This window comes from Pipistrellus hanaki, assembly GCF_964339955.1.
Source record: "Pipistrellus hanaki genome assembly, chromosome: 2".
Taxonomy (NCBI): domain Eukaryota; kingdom Metazoa; phylum Chordata; class Mammalia; order Chiroptera; family Vespertilionidae; genus Pipistrellus; species Pipistrellus hanaki.
Window position 1 is genome coordinate 159,250,074 of NC_140504.1, and position 13,360 is coordinate 159,263,433.

Here is a 13,360-nt window from a genome sequence, read left to right on the forward strand (position 1 = left end):
CCAAACGATACATATAATTTTATTCTTTTGAACCGTTTTCATCCTTACATAAAAAGTCTACAATTGTACAGTATCAATAATCTAATTATAAACACCCAATATAATTTGCAGAAATGTCTGTGAAATAAATAACCAAATCTTAAGAGATTCAATAATAAATCTCTAATAAAAACTCTCAGCTTAATTAATTAACTAGCTATAACACTAAGGAACACAAGACTCCATTACCAAATAAATTGTACCTACTATTAAATTTGCTCTCTATATTTAAAAAAATAATCTTAAATAAGGAGAATCACAGGACACTTAAAAAAAATAAAATAAAACCAAAAGCCTCCATAAAACATCTTATTTACTATGCTAATGCTGCATTTGGAAATATGACCACCTTTCTTAAACTATGACAAGTCACATGACACCTTCCACAGGTGTGAAAAGCAATAGCATAATTCAAAAGTATTTTTCCAAATTTGCAACTCACTGTTTCTGGCAGAATTGTGTCAGTGCTGCTTTTTGGGTGGACTGGTTGCCTGGCCACAACCAGACTCAAACATCCAGTGGTTTGTTGTAACAATGCAATTGCTTGCTGATGGGAAACGTTCTGATCCAGTGGCGTATGGTTAATAGCCAATATTTGATCATTTTCCTTTAACCTTTGATCCCTTGGTGAAATAAAAGAAAATTTTGTTTTAAGTGGTATAAGATCCTGACTTTTAAAAGCCTATTATTCAAGCTAAACAGTTTTTTTTGTAATGGTAATACTTTACTTAGTACATATATTCAAATTATTTCATTATATGATGGAACTTTATAGAGTGCTTTTCATCAAAGCATTTATTAGCTCATTAACCACCTTAGTAATACATCTCGACACACATACATTTTAAAAGCTATCCGGCTAGAAAAATAAGCAAAAACAATATACAAGGCTTCACTGCCAAGGTTTTGCAAGTATAGACAGTGTCCCCCCTTAACTGCATGAACCCTGTACTCCTGAACCCTGTCCAATCTGCCTTCAACATATACCATCCTAGGGAAACTATATTCTCAAATTCACCAATAACCTCTTCTCCAGCAGTACAATGAAGTAGCCCATTGTGCTTTATCTCACCAGCATGTCAATAGAGGCCAAACCCTCCTTGAGAATCCTCAGACATTACCTCCAAATCTGTTTCTGAGCCCTTTTCTCCTTCTTCTTCTTCTTTTTTTTTTTTTTTAATATATTTTATTGATTTTTTACAGAGAGGAAAAGAGAGGGATAGAAAGTTAGAAATATCGATGAGAGAGAATCATCAATCAGCTGCCTCTTGCACACCCCCTATTGGGGATGTGCCCGCAACCAAGGTACATGCCCTTGACCGGAATCAAACCCGGGACCTTTCAGTCCGCAGACCAATGCTCTATCCACTGAGCCAAAACCGGTTTCGGCACCTTTTCTCCTTCTAAGCACCAATCTCCCAACCAAGGTAAAAGGGACTATTTAATAAGAGCAAAATCTTTTTTGAAAGAAAAACAAGACAAAACATTACTAGTCAATATTTACTGAGCACTATTATGATCCAGAAATTACTTATAGGCCAGAAATTGAAGCCTAGCATCTTATTTAAAAATGTAGCCTGATTGAAGCATTTTCTTTAATTTCTTAAATGCAATGCATCCTTAGACTACTTCAGATTTACTCTGTCCTGGTTTACTGTATTTGGCTTGACTATCTCCCAACTACCACTCTGCCTCTTCTTGCTTCCCCATTATCACTGCAATGCTTCCTTGTCCTTGTTTATCTCTCTCACATCTACCCATCTCCTTCTTTCATTCCCAATGCCAATCCTCCCATTGAGATCCTTACGTAATACCTGAAACCTATCTTGCAAAGTTCCTCAAGGTTTATTCTTATAGGCTCTCCTGCGCTGGTAATATGCCAACTCAAAAATACTTGCTAATTGTCTATTTATTGACCATTAAAAAGACAGCCAAAGGAAAAAAAACAAACTCTTGTTCATGATTATTTCATTAAAAAACTACATTTTTTAACCTTCAAAATATAAAAATCTCCCAGAGAAAGAATTTACCTCAAAACAGGGAATTCTAATTCATAAATTTGAATTCTGAAAATCCATTACATTGCCCTTATTTTTCTCAGGTCACACAAGATTCAGCAAAATTTTGTGAAGAAGCAATGTCACTTGTGAACTTTTCCCTAGTCCTAAAGAAACATTTATTTTTAAATGTGATCACTATAGGACAATATCCAAGAATCACTTCCATTTCCCCAACTCCAAAGGAGAAATTTCTTAATTAATCCCAAGTGAATGAGCTACTCTTGAATCTTTTCAACCCGGACGTAACAAATTTGACATAAATTAGTCCTTAATTTACTCACATTCAGATTTTCTGGTTTCTAGAAAATATGATTCTGATGCATTTGAAAGTTGAATTAATTAGTTTTACAGCTGTTTTTTATTTCTTTCAAAGTTTTTATTATTAATTTTTCAATTATAGTTGACACTCAATATTATATTAAGTTCAGGTGTACATCATAATGGTTACACACTTATTTATATGACTTATAAAGAGATCCTCCTGATAAGTCTAGTAGCAACCTAGCACCATACATAGTTGTTACAATATTATTGACTATATTCCCTATGCTGTACTTTACATCCCCAGTTACTATTATTTATAATTTAACTCCCCATACTACATACACTGAGTGGCCAGATTATTATGATCTCTGAATGCATAATAATCTGGCCACTCAGTGTATATCCTATATAATAAAAGGCTAGTATGCAAATTGTCCCCTCATCCAGGAGTTCGACCAGCAGGCAGGCTGGCCAACCGCCTATGTTCCCTCCCCCTGGCCAGGCTGGCCAGACCCCACCATGCACATTCATGCACCGGGCCGCTAAAACACACACACACACACACACACACACACACACACACACACACACACACTTGAGTGGCCAGATTATTATGCGTTCAGAAATCATAATAATCTGGCCACTCAGTGTATATTTACACTTTCCATTTAAGGGAAGCCTAATTCTTGTCTTTCCCTCACAACGTTCAGAAATCCGAAAATCAATAAACATAATACATCACATAAACAAATTGAAGATAAAAAATCACATGGTCATATAGATGCAAAAAAAGCATTCCAGCAGAAATAATAGATTTCCATGACCTTGAGTGGGGAAAAAAAATGAATAAGTAAGCTCTTTAAATAACACAGTTCTGTGTGGAAAGTCCTGGAAAGAAAAAAAATACTGGTCATCAAGACCATTTAATATAACGTGGAAGGTCCTGCATGGCAGGCCCGTTTTCCTGCCCCTCCTCTCACCCATCTTGCACTAAGCTCCCACACTAGTTCCAGCCACATTCTAAAGATGAGGGATATATGTGATCACTGGATAGGGCTACTTGTCAAGAGATTCTCTTCATTCCTCGTCTGCCTTGCTCTCTGAAGACCCCACTGTTTCCTCTCCAATGTCCCTTTCAGCACCAGGCCTCTGGGAAGCCACCTGACTCCTTGGTCAGGGTTCTTTACACGCTCAAGTATCAAACTCCTCTTTTTGGACCTGCTCACTTCATTTGTAATTACAGACCTAATTAGTACAGAGTAACTGAGACATTAAGGATTGACTACAAAAAGGACTATTTAAAACACACTAAAAACTACTAAACTGCACACTTTAAAATGGTAACATTTTCCCTGGCTGGTGAAGCTCAGTTGATTGGAGCATTGTCCTGTATACTGAAAGGTTGTGGGTTCATTCCCAGTCAGGCAACCAAGTACCAAGTGATGTTCTCTCTCACAGATGTTTCTCTCTTCCTCTCTCTCTCTCTCTCCCTTATAAGCATATCCTTGAGTGAGGACTAAAAAAATAAAGATAAAATGAAATGTTAACATTTATGTTATGTGAATTATATCCCAATAGTATTTTTTAATTTAAAAAGTTTTCAATTATAGTTGATATTCAATATTATATTACTTTCAGGTGTACAGCATAGTGGTCAGACATTTATGTAACTTATGAAGTAATCCCCCCGATAAGTCTTATAACCACCTGGCACCATACATAGTAATTATAATATTAGTGACTATAATCCCTATGCTGTACTTTATATCCTCATGACTATTTTGCAAGTGCCAATTTGTACTCCTTAATCCCTTCATCTTTTTCACCCAGTCTCCAATCCACCTCCCATCTGTCAACCATCAGTTTGTCTAATAATAATTTTTTAAGTTAAAATAATGTTTTTAAGTTGGGCCAATCAAAGTTAAATAAGTTTTCTGTCAAGGAACTTAGCCTTAAGTAAATTAATGCTAAGTGACCCATAGTCCTAATATATAGCTGCTTGTCAGTGTCATTATTAATAACACACCCTCTCACTCCCAAAACTGTCCCAACTTGGACAACAAGTTATATGATTATTCTAGCTATATACATGCAGCATTCAAGAACAGAATAGAATTTCTCAAAGATATCTGACCACTGCTATGCTTCCTCAGAATACACTTGAGGAAATGCTGCCTTAGATGACAGAACAAAGATACAAAATCATGGAAATATATTTTTTTCTGAGAGACTAGAATTGATCTCTCATGAATGAGAATTATTATTAACTGAGAATCTTTTTATAATAGTGGTACTACTGTTGCTATAATTCTAACAGGTGGAAATGGCATAATGAATAGCATGCTTTTTAAATAAATAATAAACTAAAAACCTGAAATCAAATAAAGACAAAATATAAGGCCTGCACATACCCCTTAAAAAGTAAAACAAAGGCATAAGTGCAATAGAGGGATGTCACATAGCCTTGAGGAGGCTTTTAATCGAAGAAAGTGAAATAATAGCATGATATGACCAACAAAATGTTGCTAAAATCTTATGTTTAATAAACAACATAGTCTGCAGAATGTGAATTTCAATAATCCCATCTTATTGATAAGACCTTAGCTAAAACTATCATGTTCAATTGAGAGAGAGTGTGGTGAGATAGAAAGAATACTAGCTTTCCAGTCAGAGGATCTTAGAATCACATCATGGCTCCAGCATTAATAGCTCTGTGACCATTGGTAAATCACTGAGCCTCTCTAAAACTCAGCTTTCTCATCTATAAAATGGAGCAACATACCAATGGCTAGAGGGCTGCCACAGGTGTATGTGAGAATATCTGCAAAGACCTGACAAATGCATAGGCAGAGGGAAAGTTAAGTGTTAGCTGCCATTGTTACTATTTTTATTAGTACTTTCTTATTCTCTTTAGAACAGTATTCTCAGACTTATCGGAAAACAAATTAGCAAAACACAAAATGAGCATCTTTCTCACCTGTCCGCTATGCTTCCTGGCTGTATTTCCTTCACGAAGATATCAACTTCTGCCAGATTTTGACTTCTAAGGGCCACTACGCTGAATCCAAGGCCTCCAGTTGAAGGACGCTCTATATCGATATATTCAATTTGCCGGCCCTAAACAAGAAGAATTTTTTGAAAAAGTTATAATGAAGTACATTTAACAAAGAAGTGAAATTGCCATTCTGCGAATAACACAAAAACAGCTTCTCCTAGGTCATCTCTATAAAACCAAACAAACTCAGAATTTCAGTAATAAATTATTTCTGGAAACCCTCTCACATTATTATTTTCAGTAGAATATAAGAGGGAATGTGCAGCATTCTGCAACCTTGGGGATAGAAGAGGTGTTTTCACACTTCATTCGCAGTATGAGATTGAATCCCCAGCTGGATAAAAATACCATGTCCTTTCCCACAGAAAATTGAAACTGTTTTTTATACAGAATTTATCTAAATTCTTTTGATGCAAAACAAATTTTTAAATGAAAAAAGCAAATTATTGATATGTCAAAAAAATGCTGATGGTTAGCCTAAGTCAGAAGCAGATGCATTATTTAGTGTTTTTAATTCTATTGTGATGAACATCCTACTAGTATTTTAATAGGTTAATTAAAAAGTATGGGAAGGCCACCATTCAAATGTGTTCTACCTGTGACAATCAAGTATTTTATTGCTTTTTTTCTGAATAACTGCATTTGAACTTCATAAATGTCATCAGCTTACAAAAGCATCACAAAAATAATTATTGGTCAAATTTAAGGGAACAGAACTATAAAATAAAATAAAATAAATTAGATGTAGAATATTATTTAATTACCACACCTTACACAGATTCTTTTTAACTTTTAAACTCGTTTCATTTTTAAGACACATTAGAAGATGAAGTGAAAAATTTAAAGCATATCCTAAAATTCAACTATTATTTAATTTTTAATAGGTATTAGGGATAAAACTAGATTTCTCCTTAAAATGTTTCCATAGATTTTCCTAATTGTGCTAGTTCTAACTCCCATTAAATCTGTTTGATATAAAATTAAAAATAGTTTCATTGGAGGTGTGTCACCTGTAAACATATTAATTTTCCTCCTATGACCAAAACTATAAAAATTGCTTTCCTTACAAGTGTAGAGATGTGTCAAATTAGAGTCATTATCTAAAAAAATCTCTCCTTACCACACATGGATATTTTCTTATATAATTTGAACCCAATAAATTTTTAACACAGAGATTAAGAAATATCAATTCCTCCTAACAATATAAAAACACAGTCAAACAGAACACACAACACATTTTAAGGCAAAAAGAGTATCACTTTTTTAACCTATACAGGAGAAATAAGCATAATATTCCCATGACAAGACATAACTTTACCTGTGCCATCTGTTGAATGATTGAGTTAAAGTCTTCATTTCCCAACTTAGGGGTCCAAGGAAATAACCCCGACACAGTCAAGTTATTAGCAGACCGCTGGACATTCCCATTAGTAATGGCACCATCGGTGAACACTAATAAACCTTTCCTTGAAAAGTCAAAGTTGGCTGAACAATCTGAAGGTAGATGACTCAGCTGTTGGAGGGAAAAACAAAAGACAATCAACAGAAACTTATAGGAAACAAATTATTTCTATTCATTAAACGTTATATTTTACCCATCACGTGTAAATTTCATGTTAAGTATATACATGTGAAAGAAATTAAGTAATAGTTATATGAATCTGTATACTTATAAGGCTATAAATTTTATTTAGTATTACACAAATGTTTAACAGCTGAAAATGTGTTCTTGTTTCCTGCTTTCCATCCTTTCCTCAAGTTAATAGCACGTACAACAGTTCATTACATGTCACAGACACAGATATAACACTAGTAAACAGGCATATAAGACACTGAGCCCTTTTGAATTTATCTGTACATTTCCATGGGGGAGGCCACAAAACATCTGTGGGTAGTATATAACAAGAATAACAATAACAGTATTTGTTCAACACTTGCTGTGAGCAAAATGCTATACCACAACTCTTACATATAACAACTGCCCTATTATTTTTTCATTTTGTGAACTTAAAAAGTGAGGCACAAAAAGATAGATATAGAGACAGTAAAGCAACAAGCAGACTGTCAAACTACAGCGGGGAGGGGAGGGAGATCTGGGGGAGATAATAGATCAACCGAAGGACTTGTATACATGCATATAAGTACAACCAATGGATACAAAACTCAGCGACGGGAAGGTATGTATGGGGGGGGCGGGCAATGGTAAGATATGTACACAGATAATAAGTTAATAAAAAAAATTTCAAAAAGTGAGGCACACACACACACACACACACACACAAAAAAAAAAAAAAACCACCACACACACACACACACACACACACACACACACAAAACTGAGGCGCACGGGGGGAGAAGAGGGTAACTCATCCAAAATTAGTAGCAAATGAATTACAGAGCCACTCAAACATTGGTACAAAAAATAAAATAAAATGTGATTCCTGTAATTATGAGGAACAGGAAAATGGGTTGATTTTAAAATATCATTGGCTTGTATGAGTGCCAACATGGTACAATAAAGGTAACATTGAGAACAAATGTAAATAGTACCTCTTAGAAAAAAAGCAACACCTGGAGAAACTCTATGAGAACACTCATAGGAAAAGAAATTAAGGGGCTTAAAGTTGAATGGATAAAATATGAGTATGTAGATAAAACCAGCAAACTATATGAATATAAAAGATTACGATGGAGTAGGTAAAGTACACTTTTAGTCCAGTAAGAGTGATATATTTGTAGTGACCTTTTCCAATTTCTATTGCTACAAATAACTCTCACTGTTGTGATTTGGGGCTCAGCCCAGGACCAGGGAATACAGAAAGCTAACTTTCAATATGGGGAGTGCTAAAAGTACTTATGAATTCTGACTTAGAGAAAGAAACTCAAAGAAAGGCATGTGAGCATTGCTTAATCCTTAATTAGTTATTTTTACAAATCACTTGCTAAAAATATTTATGGGCAAGCATTTTGGTTTATCAGCAAAAAAGATATTTTTTCCTTAAATTTTATTAATTTTTACTTAACTGCTTCATTATCTCCAATTACATTTAAAATTATCCCCAAATTTAATCTTTAGGATAGCTACTATTCAAGCTTAGCTTCTATGCTGTATGTAGTGGAGGGAACACATAAATGCTAAAATACTGGGTATACTGCTTCCAAAGACTTTCTAATCAGACTGTCCATAATATTTAATTATTTATTTGGTAATTATAAATAATGTGCTACAAGGCCATGATCACTTCTTGCTAAAAAAAAAAAAAGAAGAAGAAGAAGAAAGAAAAGACTCATGAAGAAAACATATTTAAGCTCAATATTACTTTATAAATTTGAAGAAACTATTGAGAATTCTCAAAGCATCTGACCTTTACTTATTTAAAAAAGGATAAAGCCCATATTCTGAAGATAAGCACATAATATATTATCAACATTTTTAAACTATCCATGCCTACCATATCCACAGGCCGAAAGTCCTAACACAATCTCTTCGCTGAAGCAAGAGTACTTTGAGACAGTTTGTCTCTATCTTTCTTTGATGGATTGAGTATATGAACATGTAAAACCCTGGTGGGTAACTCACTTGTCCCTTGAGTTGCTTGATGGACTGCTGAAGTGTGAGTATCTGGTTGAAGAGAGGACTTTTCAGTGTCTCATAAAACATGGATAGCTTCTCATTCTGCGATGTGTCGCCCTTCTCCTGCAACTTCACTTTCAGGCGATCAAGAACTTGCAGGACCTGCAGTTTATCTGATTTGAAGAGGGATAAGAGTACACGTTAAATTCCATCTTATATTCTGATTTTGAATCACTAATTAATTTAGTGGTAGAATTATTATAGCCAGTATACCTGTAGCAGGATTTTCAGGCATTTTGAATTACTGTCTTCATTCACTTTAAAGAAACCTAAAGAAAAAATTAAAAATACAAAAGATGATTTTTCCATTAGTGTACCCATGTCTACAGGCCTGTATAAAAAATTTTGAAAACCTCAAGAACATTCTTTTTAAAAATATATATATTTTATTGATTTTTTTTACAGAGAGGAAGAGAGAGAGATAGAGAGTTAGAAACATCGATGAGAGAGAAACATGCATCAACTGCCTCCTGTACACCCCCCACTGGGGGTGTGCCTGCAACCAAGGTACATGCCCTTGACCGGAATCAAATCTGGGACCCTTGAGTCTGCAGGCCGACGCTATTATCCATTTGAGCCAAACCAGTTAGGGCTTCAAGAACTTTCTTGATCAAAAGACTTCACTCAGGAAATTAAAACTACAATGAGGTGCCAATACACATCACTATGATGACTAAGTAGGAAGCAAGACAACAGATACTAAGTATTGACAAAGATGCGAGGCAACTTGAACTCCCAGATGTTGCTAGCTGGAAAGAAAAATGGCACACTTTGGGAAAATGGCAGTTTCTTATAAAGATAAATATACACTTCATACACAACCCAGCACTTGCACTCCTACTTAACCCAAGAGAAATGAAAATATATGCCCACAAACCACCTTTACATGAATGTTTATAGCATTTTTATTTATAAAAGCCCCAAACTAGAAAACCCCAAATGTTTAATAACAGATGAATGGGTAAACAAACTATGATATGTAAACATAATAGAATACTTAGAAATAAAAAGGAAAATAATGACATACATATAACATGGTGAATCTCAAAAACAGCATGTTGAGGGGGAAAAACAAGACAGAAAGAATATAAATGGGCTGAAACTGATTTGGCTCAGTGGATAGAGTGTCAGTTTACGGTACTGGTCAAGGGCATGTACCTTGGTTGCGGGCACATGCCCAGTTTCTCTCTCGTCCATGTTTCTAACTATCTCTCTTCCTTCCTCTCTGTAAAAAATCAATAAAATATATATATATTTTTAAAAAGAATATAAATGTATAATTGCATTCATATGAAGTTCAACCTATAGTTACAGATTTAGTTTACCTGGGCAGGTGGGAAGGAGTTGACTGGGAGGAAATCTAAGGAAGCTTTTAGGGGTGATGAAATGTTCTGTTTTAAATGGAATGCTGTTTACACAGATGTATATGTTTATAAAAAACACAATGATTATGTTTATAAAAAACACAAAATTAAATTGGTACATTTTATTGTATGTAAATTATACTTTAAGAAAGTTGATTTCTGAAAAAGGATGCTGGGCTGGAAAAGAACATCCAAATTAAGGGATCAAAAATATTTTAGAGATTTGGAGAAAAAAAAATTCTCCAACATGCACAAATGATCCCAGACTCTTACTAGTCATCTGAATAGTGTTTATTAAATCCAGTGATTAGCTCAAGCTAGCCTAAAATGTAATATAATTGAAATTCAAAAAGCTAGCAAGCCCTTCACTTTTGTTATCATAGGTAGCTAGATATTAATAAAGGGAGGGAGAAAGGGAATCAGACATTGCTGAGCCTGATGGGCTGGGGGAGCTGAATCATAAGGGGATCTGCTTTGCTAGGAAATTGCAGCATTCATAGGCACCATGGGGGCTTACAGAATTCCCCCACTAAGGGGGTTAATACCCATCCCTCCCCTGTGTGGGGAAGAAGAACCAAATTTCCAATCACCCCAGGATACAACCCGTCCCTTTGCCCAGACTATGGGAGGAAGGAATAAGCAAAAAAGGGGAAGGTGCTTCTACAGGAGGTGTGCACAATAGTCAAGAAAGTGACAAAAAACGCCTGTCTATCTGGCCAGGTGGGGGGAAAGGATCAGATTGGATGAAGGACACAGAACGCCTGGGAAGATCTAGGACATGGATTATAGGGAAGACCCATCAGAAGCCCGTAAAAGATTGGGAAGTTGGCTGGTTAGTTTGAAAGGATACCACCTGATCCTTTCCACACCAGAGATAATATGACCAGTCCAACAGAGGCTCACTTGCTCCCTCCCTCATTGTGTCTCTATTTCTCTCTCTGGCTTGCTCCGCGTGCCCACCCCAGCTCTCACAGTGTTCTATCAGCCATGGGCCCTGGCAGCCACACAGCCAGGAGCTCCCCAAACTCCAAACACAGGCCCCAAGCACAAGCCTGGGTTCAGCAACGGGAAGTGCAGCTGGGAAGCTAAACTAAGCCAGCCAGACAAGGACAGGTCCTGACCTGGACTGAACCAATGGCACAGAATTACTAGATCTTGGCCTTTGTTCTGTGCCTGATTAGGACAAGGCTGGACTTCTTTCACAACAGAACAAAGCTGAACCGGAACAGTCCTTTGATTTTGCTCCTACAATAAACCATACCACTACTCCTCATCCTCCCACACATGGGTCCCTGAAATGCTTTCGTTCTGACTCTGTGAAAGGGCCCTATTTCCATCTGCAACACTATGACCAACATGGCGCTTTCACAGTGGTCATTTTTACTCATGTACAATGTTATAATGAGTCATCAAAGAAATATATAGTCAAAATTTTCCTAAATCAGTACACTTTGCTGAATGAGATCTTTGTCTTCTAATTCAAGGTCACGAAGTAAGAAAACATATTAAAAATCAGCAAGGGACACCAGTATGGCTCAGTTGGTTGGGTGTACTCCAGGCACTGAAACGTTGCTGGTTAGATTCCATGGTCAGGGCACATGCTGGGATTGCGGGCATGATAACCAGTAGGGGGCATGCAGGAGGCAGCCAATCCATATTTCACTCTCATCCATGTTTCTCTCTCTCCCTCTTCCTTTCTCTCTCAAATCAGTAATAAACAAGTAAATCAATAAATAAATAAATCTGTAAGGGCTGCCATTAGCATTGATAAAAGGCCTGGCCTATGCATTCCATCAAAAAGTTCACTGGATTCAATGAGGACTACCAAAAGAACTGCTGAATAGAGCATCACAGAAACACTTCTGATGTGCTCAGTATTTCAATTGTCCAGCCCTTACAACCTCCCAGTGACAGGGAACTGAATAACAGAAGGGCACCATTCTTTTCTATAGAGTAGCCAGCCCAAGCGGAATGACAAGAGCAGCTTTGTGGCCATTTATACACCAACCTCTTTAAGTCAAAGAATGCAAGCCAAAACTATGAGATGCTATTTTTTACTGTCATTTTGACTTTATATGTATATATAGTATTTTTAAAATTGATTTGAGAGAGAAAGGGAGAGGGAGAGATAGAAACATCAATGATGAGAATCATTGATTGGTGCCTCCCGCACAACCCCTACCGGCAATCCGGGCATGTGCACCTGAGGGAATTGAACCCAGGACCCTTCAGTTTGCAGGCCAATGCTGTATCCACTGAGCCAAGTCAGCTAGTTCTGTCATTTTTAAAAACTAATAATAGCCTGTACTCTCAATGTCATGGAAAAAAATAAAGTGAGAATGTCAATCTATGCAATTTTTTAAAAAGCAACATAGCAATATCTACCAATATATTAAAATTTATTTTTAAATTTTAATTGATTGATTTGTGAGAGAGAGAAAAGGAGAAAGGGGGGAGGGAGGGAAGGAGGAGGAGAGAAAAAGATAAACAGATTTGTTGTTCCACCCATTTATGCATTCATTGGTTTTTATCTTGTGAGTGCCCTGACCAGGGATAGAACTCACAACCAATATATGAGGATGGTGCTCTAACCAACAGAGATACCAAGCCAGGGCTCCAATATATTAAATTTACTTTTTTTACCCGAATATCTACTTCTGAATGTCTCTCCTAAAGGAATATTTGCAAAAGGACACACAAATGTATGTACAAGGATATTTACTGCAATGTTTTTAATAACAAAACTCCTGGAAAAATGGAACTATCAAAAGCAATCAGTCATGGCCAGCCAGCATGGCTCAGTGGTTGAGTGTCAACCTATGAACCAGAAGGTCACAGTTCCATTCCCAGTCAGGGCACATGCCTGGGTTGCAGGCTTGGTCCCCAGTGTGAGGTGTGCAGGAGGCAGCCAACCAATGATTCTCTTTCATCATTGATGTTTCTA

The 13,360-nt window shown here is 36.3% G+C and overlaps 1 protein-coding gene and 1 long non-coding RNA gene across 6 annotated transcripts in view; one reads left to right on the plus strand and one right to left on the minus strand.

Annotated features, from left to right (window-relative positions):
- The window catches only part of PATJ (PATJ crumbs cell polarity complex component), a 762,329-nt gene that overhangs the window by 736,722 nt on the left and 12,247 nt on the right, over positions 1–13,360 (minus strand). For all 5 annotated transcript variants that reach the window (XR_014794340.1, XM_084876078.1, XM_084876077.1 and 2 more), the window contains exons 2-6: positions 9,266–9,321; positions 8,999–9,165; positions 6,737–6,931; positions 5,341–5,480; positions 482–662 (exon numbers count right to left, since the gene is read on the minus strand). Coding sequence is in view for 4 of the 5 variants with exons in the window: in XM_084876078.1 (XP_084732204.1) it covers positions 482–662; positions 5,341–5,480; positions 6,737–6,931; positions 8,999–9,165; positions 9,266–9,287 (705 nt within the window). In the remaining variant the exon portion in view is untranslated. The remainder of the gene's footprint in view (positions 1–481; positions 663–5,340; positions 5,481–6,736; positions 6,932–8,998; positions 9,166–9,265; positions 9,322–13,360) is intronic.
- LOC311618492 overlaps positions 1–13,360 on the plus strand; it is a 700,613-nt gene that overhangs the window by 232,639 nt on the left and 454,614 nt on the right. The gene's annotated exons all lie outside the window — the stretch shown is intronic.